General features: G+C 45.3%; 1 protein-coding gene across 6 annotated transcripts in view; it reads right to left on the bottom strand.

Annotated features, from left to right (window-relative positions):
* The window catches only part of LOC138763454 (pre-B-cell leukemia transcription factor 1), a 389,485-nt gene that overhangs the window by 26,129 nt on the left and 346,873 nt on the right, over window positions 1-16,483 (bottom strand). For 5 of the 6 annotated variants that reach the window (XM_069937625.1, XM_069937630.1, XM_069937628.1 and 2 more), the window contains 2 exons: window positions 10,351-10,463; window positions 7,000-7,089 (listed from right to left, as the gene is read on the bottom strand). In XM_069937625.1, coding sequence (XP_069793726.1) covers window positions 7,000-7,089; window positions 10,351-10,463 — 203 coding nt within the window. The remainder of the gene's footprint in view (window positions 1-6,999; window positions 7,090-10,350; window positions 10,464-16,483) is intronic. The other variant, XM_069937629.1, reaches the window with a different exon arrangement.

The raw sequence follows: 16,483 nt of genomic DNA, 5'->3' as shown, positions 1-16,483 counted from the left end.
CAGGTCTACAGAGTGTTTGGCCTCATGACAAGAGCTCGCGCCTTCCTGAGTGCCAGTATCTGCAAGTAAGGGGGGGAGGACAGGGCCAGTGGAGCTAGGAGGGGTGGTGTATGGCAGGAGGATGAGAGAGAGTGAGGGGGAGAGAGAGAGAGAGAGAGAGAGAGAGAGAGAGAGAGAGAGAGAGAGAGAGAGAGGAGAGAGAGGGAAGGGAGGGAGATGGGAGAGAGGCAGGAGAAAGAAGAGTGGAAGAGGAAGATGAGAGAGGGTGGAGGGAGAGAAAGAGAGGAGCAAGGGAGACAGAGGAAGAGGGTGGGAGAGAAATGGGGAGGGGAGAGAGAGAGAGAGAGAAATGGGGAGGGGAGAGAGAGAGAGAGAGAAAGAGAAAGAGAGAGAGAGAGAGAGAGAGAGAGAGAGAGAGAGAGAGAGAGAGGAGGAATAAAGGATTTAGACAAAAATCTCCCTCACACTGAGAGCTGAGTTTCACATCAGTAACATGGTGCTGGCAAGTGGTGACAGAGTGAGGATGTGAGTGGAAGCTGTATTAGCATGAGTGGAGACAGGGTGCTGAGAACAGGGTTTACTGAATGACAGTGCTGAGGGAGGTTGGATTGATTTCAGTTGAAGCAGAGATGCTGGAGGTCGGGATGCTGGATGTGATGGAGCTGGATGAACAATTAGTATCAATAAAGATAATTGATCAAATTTTAAAAAGAAATTCTTGGAAGTATCACTGTTTAATGAAGGGATCCTCTCTCAGAAAGAGAATAATAAGAATTGCAACAGCAAATATATGTCCCCTTTATTCTGCTCCCAATGTCTCAACAATTACCTCCCACCACAATGTAGCTGTGGACTAATCAACATAATCAACCTGCATCAGTTAATCCAAGTCCGACACAAGGTAAAGAAGTACTGCGGAAGTGCAAAAATTTGGAAGCCATGGCTGCCATATAACCAGCTCTTTGCAGTCATTTCCTATTGGCTGGTAATATTGCAGCTCTGTAAAACTCTGGTTTGACCACACTTGGAGCATTGCATTCATTTCTGGTCAACTCATTACAAGAAGGTTGGAGAAGCTTTGGAGAGGAGGCAAAGGAGATTTACCAGGATGTTGCCTGGGTTGGAGAACATCTTGTGAAGCAAGGTTGATCGAGCTTGGGCTTTTCTCTTTGGTGTGACAAAGGATGTGGCTGAATTAATAGATGTGTACAAGACTGTGAGAGTGGACAGCCAGCACCTTTTCCCCAGCATGGCAATAGAAAATATTAGAGGACAATGTTTAAGGTGAGTGGAGGAAAGTTTAGGGGAGATGTCAGAGGTAAGTATTTTATACAGAGAGTGACGGGTGCCTGGAATGCATTGCCTGGGTTGGTAGTAGAGGCTGGTTCAATAGGGAAATTCAAAAGACTCTTAGATAGGCACATGGATGTGTAAAGTAGAAGAATATGGGTGTGTGGTCAGGAAGGGTGGGTTAAATTGTTGAGTAGGTTTATATAGGTGAGCATAACATGATGGGCTGAAGGACTTAAACTGTCTCATCTCTGTCTTCCCACACCTTGAAGCAAGCTCTGATGCAAAGACTCCTCTCTACATGAGGGCTGTGTGGACATTAGGGTAAATGGCAGGCAGAAATGAAAGATACCATGAGCCATCACAAACCAGAATCATGAATACAAAATCCATCATCTGCAACAATGGTGACCTCTGAATTGTCTTATTTCTCACAAACATTGTGAATCTTCTTCAGTTGTCCACCTGTTAATGCGAATCTGACTACCCTCTATATATCTGCTGACTCTGTGAGACAAACAAATCCCTCAAGTCCCCATGGATTTTCAGCTCTTGTACTTTGACCTAACTGTACAATACCACTGCTGACCATGCTCCCAACTGTGTTTGGATGGCTGGCTTCCCTTCCTCCTTCACTCCACCCCATTCCTCCTCTTCGGAGATTCCCCCAAAGACCTAACTCAACCGTATCTCCTGATAGCCCTTGCTTAGACAAACACACCTATCATCAGTAACACCCTCAACAAGTTGACTCTATAATTTCTACTTTGCGTATTCCTGCAAGGCCACACCTTCCCTCCACTAACATGCCAATCTCTGTGTAAATAGATCGATTCCAGAGATGAAGGGGTTTAGCCTCTGAGGAGAGATTAAGTCCTGGAAGATTACTCATTGGAATTCTGGAAAATGAGAGGGAATTTTATGGAAATATTTAAAATGATGAAAGAAATAGGAAAAAATAGAAAGAAGGAATTTTTTGTCCACTGTCAGGTGAGATTAGAACTGGGGGACACAGCCTCAAAATTAAAGGGAGTAGATAGGTGTGAACTACTCTATGCAGACGATGCCGCTTTAGTTGCCCATTCAGAGCCAGCTCTTCAGCGCTTGACGTCCTGTTTTGCGGAAACTGCCAAAATGTTTGGCCTGGAAGTCAGCCCGAAGAAAACGGAGGTCCTCCATCAGCCAGCTCCCCACCATGACTACCAGCCCCCCCACATCTCCATCGGGCACACAAAACTCAAAACGGTCAACCAGTTTACCTATCTCGGCTGCACCATTTCATCAGATGCAAGGATCGACAACAAGATAGACAACAGACTCGCCAAGGCAAATAGCGCCTTTGGAAGACTACACAAAAGAGTCTGGAAAAACAACCAACTGAAAAACCTCACAAAGATAAGCGTATACAGAGCCGTTGTCATACCCACACTCCTGTTTGGCTCCGAATCATGGGTCCTCTACCGGCATCACCTACGGCTCCTAGAACACTTCCACCAGCGTTGTCTCTGCTCCATCCTCAACATCCATTGGAGCGCCTTCATCCCTAACATCGAAGTACTCCAGATGGCAGAGGCCGACAGCATCGAGTCCACGCTGCTGAAGATCCAGCTGCGCTGGGTGGGTCACATCTCCAGAATGGAGGACCATCGCCTTCCCAAGATCGTGTTATATGACGAGCTCTCCACTGGCCACCGTGACAGAGGTGCACCAAAGAAGAGGTACAAGGACTGCCTAAAGAAATCTCTTGGTGCCTGCCACATTGACCACCGCCAGTGGGCTGATATCGCCTCAAAACGTGCATCTTGGCGCCTCACAGTTTGGCGGGCAGCAACCTCCTTTGAAGAAGACCACAGAGCCCACCTCACTGACAAAAGACAAAGGAGGAAAAACCCAACACCCAACCCCAATCAACCAATTTTCCCCTGCAACCGCTGCAATCATGTCTGCCTGTCCCGCATCGGACTTGTCAGCCACAATCGAGCCTGCAGCTGACGTGGACATTTACCCCCCTCCATAAATCTTCGTCCGCGAAGCCAAGCCAAAAAAAAAGAAAAAAAAAAGATTTAAGATGGAGATGAGGAGGAACTGGTTCTCCTAGGAAGGAGTGAGTTTGTGGAATTCTCTGCTCAAGGAAGCAGTAGAGATGGCCTCATTAAATGTTTTAAAGACACAGATGGATAGACTTTTGTAGAATAGAGGAAATAAGGGTTATGGGGAAAAGGCAAGATGGATGATTCCTACTCCTGTTTCTTATGTTCTTATGAAAATGCTATAAGCAAATCCAAGCCTATATTAAACAGAACATCAAGATCCCATTGTTTTTTCACCCTTCGTTGGAGCTGGTGAAGTACCTTGCCAGATAAAATCCAAGATGTCGCCAATGAGCGTGATGGATGTTGGAAGCTATTGCCGGGACATGTACAAAAGATTGCAAGTTTGCAAAATGTCAATCTATTTTTAATTATGGAGAGAGAGGTTAATAATGAAAATTTATCAATTTCTCCAGGCAAATGGGAAAATTGATCTAATTGATCTTGTGGGTCATCTTGGAAGAGGAAGGCAGTGGTGAATTGCAGTGGCAAGTGTGTGTGTGTGTGTGTGTGTGTGTGTGTGTGTGTGTGTGTGTGTGTGTGTGTGTGTGTGTGTGTGTGTGTGTGTGTGTGTGTGTGTGTGTGTGTGTGTGGGTGGAGAGATAAGATTGACCCCACCCCCAACAGTTTGCTGTCACACCCACTGAAAGGCGGGATGTGTGATTGGAGAAATGCGCTTGGATTGCTGTCCGCTTTGCAACAAGGACTCTGACTGTCTCTGTCGTATCAATTTTCCCCAGCACCACATTGCCTGTCATTATGAATTTACAAGCCCACACAGCATGAACTTTTCAAAAAACTGCTGGCTCAGCCATGGGACGTGGGGGTGGGGAGGGGTGATTCCTCATCTGCAGGAGAAATGTGGTATCATTTGGACTTTATTCCCTGGAGTGTCGGAGAATGAGGGGAATTTGATAGAGGAATTCAGAATTATGAGGGGTTTAGATCAAGTAAATGAAAGCAGAATTTTTCAACTGAGGTTAGGTGAGATAAGAGCTAAAGGACATGGGTTAAGTGTAAAAAGTGAAATGTATAAAAGAACTTCTCACAGAGATTGGTGAGAGTGTGGAACGAGCTGCCAGCTGAAGTGGTGAATGTGTGCTCAACATTTCAACATTTAGGAAAAATGTGGATGGGTACATAGATGGGAGGGGAATGGAGGACTTTGGTCCGGGTGCAGGACAATGGGACTAGGCAGAATAATAGTTTGGTACAGACTAGATGGGCTGAAAGGCCAGTTTCTGTGCTATAGTTCTAAGGATCATTTTGGTGGGATTATATTTGCTGGTCATTGGAAATTAGAGATGCAAATTTGTATGAAGATTGCAGATGGGATTGTAATAGGAGATGGCAATTTCCATCAGACTGACTGGGGCAGCAATAGTGCTGAGGGCTTGAATGGGGTGGAATTTGTTAAGTGTGTCGAGGGAAGTTTTCTCAAGTAATATGTAAAGGGGCAACACTGGACCTCCTGTTGGGAAATGAGCTAGGTCAAGTGACTGAGTTGAGACCTATTACCATAAAATTCTAAAACAGTCGTGGAAATAAATAGAACTGGCCCTCAGATTAAAGTCTGAAATAGGGAGAAGGCTAATTTCAATGGCATCAGGCAAGAGCTCTCAAAATTTGATTGGGAGAGGCTTTTTGAAAATAAAGGGACATGTGACAAATGGACGGCTTTTGAAAGTGACATAGGAAAAGTTCAGGCCCAATATGAGGGCAAGGCTGGCAGGATCAGGAAACCCTGGCTTATGCTCTGGTTGGGAAACTACCAGTCTCTAGCTGGACAACATTTTACAGGAGAACAATTGAGTCTGGCTGCTTTATTGTGTGGTACGGTAGCTGCAAATCATTGGATCAAATGTCAATGCATCAAAATGGCTGAAAAGATCACTGGGGTCTCCCTTACCATTAATGGTGACATTTAAGCATTGCTTAAATCATACACACAGAACTATTGAGGACCCTTTCCATACATCACACGGTATCTTTGACCCATTACCATCAGGAAGGAGGTACAGGAGCATCAAAATCAGACAGTCAGGCTGGGAAATAGCTTCTTCCCACAGGCTGTGTGATTGATGAATGGTATCCTATAACCAAGTAAATAATTTCAAAATATTTATATTTATTTATTTTAAATGTAAAATTTAAATTTGATTTTAAAAAATTTAGAAAATACTGTAAAGTAACAGGCCTTTCTGGCCCACAAACCTGGATCCCCCGGTGACAACTCATGCAGACCTGTTTTGTCTGGTTGTATATGTGCAGTCAGATGATAACAAAACAAATTTGAAAAAGAAAGCCCTTGCCAGATATCGGCAGCTGGATTCAAGTTAATCCCTTGAGAAGCATAGGAGATATAGCAATTCACTTCAGAGCTATCAGGGGGAGAAAAAGTGGACATGAGATGGCTTTGGCTGAGAAAGTAAAGGAGAATCTTAAGAGATTCAAGCTTACTAAGAGCAAAATGGAACCAAGGAGATAACAGGTCTCCTCAAGGATGAAAGTAAACAAGGGTGGCATGGTTACCATAATGATTAGTGCAACCCTATTATAGCAGCTGCACACTGGATTCGAATCCCCTGCCATCTGTAAGGAGTTTGTATGTTCTGCCCAGAGCCATGTGGGTTTCCTCCGGGTACTATGATGTCCTCCCACATTCCGGGGTGGGGAGGGGGGTGGTTAGAAGGTTAATTAGTCACAAGGGTGTATTTGGGCTGCAGTGCTAATGGGCCAGAAGGGATTGCAACTGTGTCGTATCTCTAAACAAAAATTCCATGTGTGGAGTCATAAGAGATGGGTGAGATCTTGAATGAATATTTTGTTTCTGTATTTAACATGGAGAAGGTCATGGAAGCTGAGGAATGAGGGGAAATAAATAATGAGGTCTTGGAAGCTGTCAGTATTGCAAACCGAGGCTCTGGAGGTGCATGAAGGTAGAAACATCCCAGAAGGTAACCCAAGACATGGCGGGAAGCTGAGGAAGAAATTGCAGGGGCCATGGCAGAGGTATTTGCATCATGTTCAGCCATGGGTGAGGTACCAGAAGACTGGAGGGTGGCTAGTGTTGTGCTTTTATTTGAGAAAAGCTGAAAGATTATGCCAGGGAATGTGAGATTGGAGTGAAACATAAAAATCTGCAGACATTGTGATTATAGTCAAAACACATAAATGCTGGAGGAATTCAGCTGGTCTCACACATGCATAGCAGGTAAAGATATGTTACTGACATTTTGGGCCTGAGCACTTCTTTAAGGTATGTCCCTTGAAGAAGGGCTCAGGCCTGAAATGTCAGTAATATATCTTTACCTGCTATGGACTCTGAAGACCAGCTGAGTTCCTCCAGCATTTCTGTGAGCTTGGTGAATCTTTCAATTGGTGGTGGGGAGGATATTGGAAGAGATATGAGAAAGCAAGGACTAATTAGGGATAGTCAGGATGCCTGTGGGAATGGGAGAATTGCATATGATGAATTTGATGGGTGTTCTTTACGAGGGGCAAGGAGGATTGATGACTATCATGGAGATGGGCAGGGTGTTATGCAACAGGGTATGTAGGGAGGGAGAGAGGACTAGGGTGGGGGGGTGGGGGGGGGTTGATGGGGACACTTCCTTACGTTCAATGGTTGTGGACTGTACATCCGCCCTGCTCCAAGAGCATCGCTGTAGCCTCCGGTCTGGTTGATGACATGACGCAGGGAGTCGACCTGGGAGAGAACAGAAGTACAGCAGTGATGGGACAGCAATGGCAGGAGGTAGGGGAGAACTTCTATCCCAGAGCCACCCTCTGTGAGGGAGTAATGAATCCCTGAGCCTATTTCCCTCAATACCAACCTCGTCCAGCTTTCCCCTTCTCCTCATTGGGAATGGACTGATGATCACCCATTTATGAAGGTGGGCTTTCTAGTGTGCATGCCATTCCAACCACCCATCCTGCCAAATGCTCTGTGGTTCTGGTACTGTCTTGTTTCCTCACATGAGGTAGGAGGATACAGTGGAGCAATAGAATTTAGGCTCCATACCACCGTCCCCATTCCCCCCCCCCCCCCCAACCCTGTGGCATAGGGCGCAACCTTCACATAGTGTCCACTTCCACCTGGGCAGAGGGGAAACCTTCACCCAAGGTGTGCACTTCCCTTGGAAGTGGGAGGGAATGGACAGTTTCAGATGTGTGGGATGTTCTGGAGGTTGGATGGCTGGAGCACTGGGGTCCCTGTCTCCTGGGTGACCAATTAGTCCAACCCTCCTGCTCAGACTGTCCATGGATTCATGCAACAGCGACCGTACCTTGAGGGAGGGGGTGTCTAGCTGCTAGCTGGCTTCAGCATCACCTGGGTCCAACTCTGGTACAAGCTCCAAAAGGGTTGGAGGAGAGATGCTGGGCACCAGTAGTTTACAGGAAGGCCTTAGCTGAGAGATGACCTAGCCCAGGGCAACAGACAAGGACAGCAATTGGCCGGGGAAAGTGATGAAGCAGCAGTTAAATAACTAAGCTAGTATTTCAAAGCCTAAGCCACTGTATGCCAGCTCCTCAGGCACATGGGGATGGAACACCACTGTACTGGTACAACACCTGAACAAGTGGACCTACTGCACCTCCTCATTGTTCATGAAGGAGCAGCAGCATCTACACTTCCGAAGGAAAATGAGGAAGGCAAGGCTACTGGGCAACTTCTTGAATTGTTTTCCAGAAGCACAATTAAGAGAGATTGAGGCAGGTACTATTGCAATATTTGAGAAAAGAAATTGGCCGGATACATGGGTGAGATGGATTTAGAGGAATCTGGGTCAAAATCCCACCTATTAGGGTGGGATATTTTGGTTACGTAGGCAACTTGGGCTAAAGAGCCTGTTTCTGTGCTATAAAACTCGAACTATGTGATCACTTCGGGTAACATATTTTCAAAGCTGGAAGGACAAGTAAAAAAGGCTGTTGGTAAAGCATCTGGGAAGCTGCCATAGATCCATAGTGGTACTTCGCAATGTACAGGACAATTGACTGTGTCCTGTCTGACTATCATTGTTATCAGACTGGAGCTCAATACAAAGATCACTAGGGTCTCCCTTTCCACTATTGCTGACATTCACCAGAAGCATTGGTTAAATAGGCCTCAAAGAATTATTGAGGACCCTTTCCATTCAGCACACAGTATCCTTGACCCACGACCATTAAGAAGGAGGTTCAGGAGCATCAAAATCAGGGCTGCCAGGCTGGGAAATTGCTTCCTCCCACAGGTTGTGAGATTGAGTAGTTGGTAAATTATTGGAAGGTGTTTTAAAATATTAGATATACATATATTTGGATAGCCAGGGACTGATTAGGGATATTCAACATAGTGTTGTGCATGAGAATGTTTTGTAAGTTGATGAAGGAAAGGCTATGATGTTGACTACATAGACTTTAGTAGGGCCTTTGACAAGATCCCACATGGGAGGTTAGTCAGGAAGGTTCAGAGGCTTGGTACTCATGGTGAAGTAGTAAAATGGATTCAACAATGGCTGGATGGGAAAAGCCAGAGAGGAGTGGTGGATGATTGCTTCTCAAATTGGAAGTCTGTGACTTGTGATGTGTCTTAGTGATTGGTAGTATGACTATTGTTGTTTGTCATCTATATCAATGATCTGGATGATAATGTGGTAAATTGGATCAGAAAGTTTGTAGATGACTCTAAGATTGAAGGTGTTGTGGACAGCGAAGAAGGTTTTCAAAGCTTGCAGAGGGATCTGAAAAAATGGGCTTATAAATTGCAGACAGAATTTAATGCAGACAAGTGTGAGGTGTTGCATTTTGGAAGGACATACACGGTAAATGGTAGGGCACTGAGGAGTGCGGTAGAACAGAGAGACCTGGGAATACAGATACATAAATCCCTGAAAGTGGCATCACAGGTGGATCGAGTTGTAAAGATAGATTTTGGCATATTTGCCTTCATAAATCAAAGTATTAAGTACAGGAGTTGAGATGTTATGGTAAAAAATTGTGTAAGTCATTGGGCAGGCCAAATTTGGAGCAATGTATGTGGTTTTGGTCACCTAACTACAGGAAAGATATCAATAAGTTAGAAATAGTGCAGAAAAGATTGACTAAGACGTTACCCAGAGTTGAGGAACTGAGTTACAGGGAAAGGTTAAACAGGTTAGGACTTTATTCCCTGGAGTATAGAAGAATGAGGGGAGATTTTACTGAGATATTTAAAATTATGAGGGGGATAGGCATTTTCTACTGAGTGTAGGTGAGATACAAACCAGAAAGCATGGGTTAAAGGTGAAGGGAAAAGTTTAGAGGGAACATCAGAAGGAACTTCTTCACATAGTGGTTGGAGTGTGGAACAAACTTCTAGCTGAAGTGGTGAATGTGGGCTCAATTTTAACATTTAAGAATATGGGCAGGTACATGGATGGGAGAGGTATGGACTGGGTGCAGGTCAGTGGGAATAAACAGAAAAATGTTCTGGCACAGATTGTCAAGTTGTTTATATACGGTCAAATAAACTTGAACTTGATTTATTTTAGGGATTGTTATCCTCGCCAGACCTGAAGTACGGAGTGCAGTCAGATAAACCCAAAAACAAGTAATTAGGAAGTGTGTAACAAGAAAATAAGCAGTGATTGTAGTTAAAAACACAAAAATGCTAAAGGAACTCAGCAGGCCACGCAGTGTCCATAGGAGATAGCTATATAACCAGCGTTTCAGTCCTGAGCCCTTTGTCAAGGTAATTGTGAAGGTGACCAGGTTCCATGGCTCTGTACAGGTACTGATACATTATCACTCTCGGGAATCTTGGTGGGCCTCTCTTGGACTGGGAACACGTGAAGATATCAAGGTTTTTCCCCTGTGGCGTTCTGGATCATTGCCACATGGCCACAGTAGAGTGATGAGGAGTGTACAACTCCCAGCTACCCAGCAGCTCACGAAGAAATGGACAATCAACCTTGGTGGTTGTGAAGCAGTTTGCCAGCCATCCTACCTGTGACTGCACGTTGGCTCCCACCTGGGTTGGCTGGTAAGTATCCCCATTGAGTGTCTGCATGCTCATGTACAGATCCCCAGAGCTTGCCAGGTTGTAGGAGGCCAACGAGCCTGTAAAATACAAAGGGTTACATCTCAGGGTCCAGAGGGTAGAAGGTCTCTCTCTCTCTCTCTCTCTCTCTCAGTCTTCGTCTTCTTGTCAAGTTACATTCTTTGCACCTCGCTCTCTTTTTATCACTCACATTCTCTCTATCCCACTCTCTATCTTGCTCTCTCACTCTCTTTCTTTCCCATTTTTCTTTCTCCCTTTCTTTTTCTCTCTTGATTCTGGATCTTCTTTCACTCTCCAAATCTCTCTTTGCTTTCACAATTTTTCCTCATCCTTCTCTCCCTTGTTCTCTCTCGCTCTTAATCTTCCTATTCTCCATCCTTCTCTCTCTTACACATTCTTCCTGTCATCTCTATCACTCTCCCTCATTCTCTTTTTCCCTGTCTCATTTTGTCTCTCTCACACAGACATGCTATACTGGAATTGACCTCAAGGGTGAGGAGGAGATGCAGTGCCTGTTGATTAACCCTATGGCCTTGGGAGAGGATTGTGTTTCAAGTGGGTTAGTCTGGTGATCTGGGTCTCCCATTCACTGACTCGTACTATCACTGTGAAGCGAAATATGTCCAGAAAAGAACATTGGAAATATAGGAGAGAATCCTACAAAAGGGGAGAGGTCTGCATACAAGAGGAGGGGTGAGAGTCATGGGTTAATGGGCATAGGGCTTGATCGGGACAGGAATTGAGGGCCAGGTCTCCAACCAGATCCCATCCCCCATCTAGTTCTATTTGCCCTTCACCTCTCCTCTAATTACCACTGTCCTAATAGATTACCTTCCAACCTTGTTGTCCCCACATGTCACCCTCCAGCAGCCATCCCCACCTCCATCCTCCCCGCTCCCTATCTGGCTCCAATTGCCTTCCCTCATTCCCTCCCACCCATCACCCACCTGCCTCTATCTCCCAACTCGGTTCTGACCCTAACTCTATAAGGCTAATCACTTACCTCTCCTCAGTCCATTAGTCACCTATTGTGCTCTGTCTCACAACACGCCCCTCTCCCTTATTCTTCCCCACTCTCAGTCGTGATGTGGAGTCTTGACCAGGACCATCAACTGCACAGATGCTGCCTGATGCCCTGAGCTACTCCAATACACAAATGTGCAGAAGAAACTCAGCAGGTCATAATGAAGGGCCCAGGCCTGAAACATTGGTTATGCTTTTACTTCCATTGGATGCTGAGTGACGTGCTGAGTTTCTCTGGCATATTTCACTCAAACCCAGCATCTGCAGCTTTTCTACAGCTTCCTCTGGCAGCTTGATCCAGACATGGCCCACCCTCTGAGTGAAAAGTTGCCCCTCAGGTCCCTCTTAAATCTCACCTTGAGCTAATGCCATCTGATTCTACAACCTTCTACCCTGGGGAAAAGACTGTGAGCATTCACTTTGTCTATGTCACTCATTAATTTATAGATCTCTATAAGGTCAGCCCTCAGCCTCTTGCACTCCAGGGAATAAAGACACAGCCCATCCAACCTCTTCTTTCAACTAAAGTCTCTCCAGTCTCAGCAACATCCTGGTGAATCTCTTGCTTCCACCATAAATGTATTTAAACACTCTGCTTGCACCACAAAGGCTAATGACCCTTCAGAGAGAGAAAAAAAATCCATCTCCTCTGCATTAAATGGGCTGACCCTTATTTTTAACTAATGGGCCCTAGTTCTACATTCTCACATAGGAGGAAATATCTACCCAATCAGAACTCCTTGGGATTTTCTATATATCCATCAAGCCACTCCTCGTTCTTCCCAATCCATGAGCTACTCCAACAGTTTGTTCTAACTTTGCTCAATTCTCACATTCAGGGGAAAACATGCCTTGAAATGGGTGGAGACCATTTAATGGCATATTTTTTCAATTGGAAACTGCATGGTTTAAGTGGTATCTCATCCTGATCACCACCAGTGATTTATTTCTGTGTGTTCTTCTGCTACCTAATAACACAAACAAATAAACTGAACCATTGTGTTCTCACCCCTTGACTGGTCTTCCCCATATTATTCCTTCTCAAGCAACGCGACTCTGTGGGTCTCCTCACCACCTTCCCCTCCCCCTCTCGCAGGTGCTCTGCTCTTTGCTCATATCACAATCACAAGTCTAGTCAGTTGGGTTAACACCACCACAGACTGCCAGTGGTAAGGAACGCAAGAGACAGGAGCAGGAGTTGGAAATCCAGCCCATTGAGCGTGCTCTAAATTCAATAAGATCACAGATGATCTACAGTGGACTCAGCTCCACTGACCTGTCTTTTCCCCATAACCTCAAATCCCCCTACTTCGCCATAATCTACCTCATTGTATTTTACATATAATTCAAGTGGCAGCTTGTACTATTTCCTTGGGGAGAGAATTCTACAGATTCACTCCTCTCTAAGAGAAGTAGTTCCTCCTCATCATCATCCTAAATCTCGAGGCCCCCTAGTTCCAGTTTCACCTGCCATTGGAAATAACCTTTTTGCCTCTACCTTACCTATTCCTTTGAAAATGTTAAACATTGCCTCTTATTCAGTTCAAGGTTGTACATCGGACTTACATATCTAAAGATAAATCATCCTGTATATTTCCTCATCTAAATCCCCGAGGTGACAGAGGTAACAACGGGGAAGCAGCCTTGATACATATGTTCTGGTCTTGTCGAGCTCTTGTACCTTATTGGAGCGAGATTTTTTTTGTGTTTTGTCAAATAATATTATTGAATAATATTTTAATCTTGTTAATCTTGAACCTAATCCTTTAATGGCTTTGTTGGGAGTGTTAGATGATATTAACGAGCTATTTTCTTCATCTGATCGTCAAGTCATACTATTTACAACCTTTATGGCACGAAGAGTGATCCTACTTAGCTGGAAAGATCCTGTTCCACCCACTAGTACTCATGTCATGTCATGTCTTGCCTTAATTTATAAAAGATCAGGGGTTCCATGTTGTACACTTACACTCATTTTCATAAAATTTGGAGTCCATTTATGGACTCATTTTGTGCTCATCAAATCTGTCTTGATCATTGAATGTATTTATCTATGTACATGGTTTTTCATTCAGTTAGTAATGTTTTATAGGTTCAACAGAACTATACTACCTTTAATTTTATGTCAAAACATCCCAGGTTTTCTCGGTAGGGGGTTAGAGTTCTTTTCTTTGGGTTTTTTTTTGTTATTCTGACAACATTGTATGGGGAAGTGGTTTATCGCTATAGTTTTATTTTTTGAAATGTTCATATATTCTTCCTATTTGGTGACCTTATGTTCTCTATACAATGTGTGATTGTTTTATAAAACAATAAAAAGATTGAAAGAGAAAATGTTAAACATTTCTATAAGATCCTACCTCATCCTTCTAAACTCCAATGTATACAGTTCCAACTTCCTCTGCACCATCCCCAAAGCCAGTCGAAGGAGATCAAAATTGCACCCTGTACTCCAGGCATGGGTGAGTGGCAGAATGGTAGAATGTGGGAGAGGAAGGTTGATGGGGAATATGGGGAGAATAAAATGGGATTTCTGTGGGATTAAAATGGATTAACAGGGACAAATTGGGCATGAGCCTTTTTTGTTGATGAATCACTCTACTGTAGTCTGGATTCTTTCTGACACACAGTGAAATGGGCTGACGTTCTGTTGTTTTCATTTCGAGTTTTCAGTAAATGTCAATCTTTATGCATTTGGCATCATTTGATTTAACTCTGCTCTCCCAACACACACCTGGTTTACATCCCCATGACGTGAACTAGAGGGAAGCTCCCAAGAAAGGGCATTGTGACAGTGATTCGAGATCACCCCATGCTTCTTGTAGGGAGAACCCTGTTGTCACACAGCTTGTTCTCTTCCATGGCATTGATGGTGACTCCCATCTATGGCCTGGACAGGTCACAGAGGGTTAGTATAGAGAGTGGCTTACCCTGCCTATGTCTTTTTAAAGGGAGGAGCTCTAGGCAGAAAGGGCAGACTTTGTTTTAATAATCAGGTTCACTCCTCAAGTATCCAAAACTATGTGGTTAGGAAGTAAAATTTGCTTCATCCACCCACCAGGGAAGAGGTGTTGAAAGCAAGAGGTGAAAAGTCAAATTTTAGAGGGAGGGATGTTTTTCACCCAGAGGGTGGCTGGAATCTGAAACCTGTGGGAATGGTGGAGGCAGAGACTTCCATAGAGCTTGAGTCTTCTTGATGAGGATGTATCACTAAGGCATGGATGGCTAAGAACCAAATGCACAGTTAGTGTCCTGGTTAGCACCAGCGATCAGGTTAGAATCCCATGCTGCCTGCAAGGAGTTTGCACACTCTCCCGCCGTGAATGGGTTTCCACCAGGTTCTCCAGTTTCCTCCCAAGTTCCAAAGATGTACAAGTTAGTGGAATAATTGGGTGTAATTAGATGACATGGAAGGGCCTTCTACCGTGCTGTATCATTAAAAAGTAAATGGGAAGGATATAGTGGTCGGCATGGGCACTGTATGACTCTCATTCTTTAAGGGAGCAGAAAGCAAATTGCTGGAGGAAAACAGCGAGTTGAGCAGTATCAGTGGGACACAGGGAATGGGCCATGTATTGGTCCAGAACTCTTCATTTTAGATTCTGTCATCTGCAGTACTTTGTGTCTCCATTTATTGAGAGAGTTGGAGTAGGGAGGGGAAACCATGGTTTGTACAAACCCTTGGGTGGGAGGGTGGGGGAATGGATTGGTAAAGCCGCAGGCCAGGAGGTTCCCTGCATCTAGAACCATGGTCAGACAACAGAGGGAAGACAACTCTAGCAAGGGCGACCCTGTCTGAGTGGTCAAAGGCAGGAGAATGTCCCTTCAGTTGTTTGATGCCCTTCCCCATACCACAGTTCCCTCCAACCCCTGACTACCCATCTCCTATTAACCCTCAAATTCCCATGATGCATCCCTCAATGGCTGGATGCTCCTCACCAAGGTGCAAGCACATGAACCGGGCAGCTCAATCACTGATACTCCCCTCTCACACCCACCACCCCTGCCAGCATCTCCCAGGGCTACCCCTAATCCAAACTGTTAAACAGGAAAATGTTGGGGTTGAGTGCAATACGCAAATATGCTGGAGAAACTTGGCAGGTGGTGCAGCAACTGTATGAAGCAAAGGGTACCGACATTTTGGGACTGGATCCTCGTCAGGAATCAGGAAAAACCCGAATAAAGTCGGTGGTGGAGTGAGGATGACTTTGACTTATTTTAACACTCTGCCTTGCAATCTTGACACACTGTAACACTAAGCCCTGCACTCTTTCACTCACGGTAACATTAACAAAGGAGGAAAAACCCAACACCCAACCCCAACCAACCAATTTTCCCTTGCAACCACTGCAACCGTGCCTGCCTGTCCCGCATCGGACTTGTCAGTCACCAATAAGCCTGCAGCAGACGTGGACGTACCCCTCCATAAATCTTCGTCTGCAAAGCCAAGCCAAAGAAGAACATTGCACCCTGCACTCAAGGTGCTTTCAAACTGCCTTGTAAAATGGAATTAACAGGGCAATTTGTTCAGTTAGCGCCTCTCTCACAACGCAGCTTAAAAGGGTCCGACATGGCCAGCATCAGCCAAAGTCAACCGGGTCCCTGCCCTATCTCAGAGGTAGTCAGGGAACCCAGTTAAACTTACCCAGGATGCATCGACCAGCAACTTGAACAGCAAAATGGCTGACCCGGTTTGTCCTGTGACATCAGCACTTATACGCTGGCATCACAGGGAAACCCCGGCTGAAGTGTCTGCGGTGATCGGAGAAGAGAGTGCTCACTGCCAGGGCCCAGGGTGGAGAAGTGTGGGTAAGGGTGACAGGCCGTTGCCATGGGCGGGGGGGGGGAGAGGTTGCGGTGGTGGGGGGGGGGTGGTTGGGGGCTGATGGGTTTCTGCCACGAGGGAGAGGAGAGGTTGGCTGGTGCAGGGGAGAGAGGAGAGGGGTCGGCTGCCATGGGGGCAGAGGGATCAGTTGCTGCAGGGGCAAAGGGGTCAGCTTCTGCGGCCTGAGAGGGGGAGCGCGATTGATGATGGGGGAGAGACTGACAGCTTGTG

Source organism: Narcine bancroftii, chromosome 5 (genome assembly GCF_036971445.1).
Source record: "Narcine bancroftii isolate sNarBan1 chromosome 5, sNarBan1.hap1, whole genome shotgun sequence".
NCBI classification, from domain to species: Eukaryota; Metazoa; Chordata; class Chondrichthyes; order Torpediniformes; family Narcinidae; genus Narcine; species Narcine bancroftii.
The sequence above is the reverse complement of the archived record's forward strand: the minus strand, read 5'-3'. Positions and strand labels throughout refer to the sequence as shown.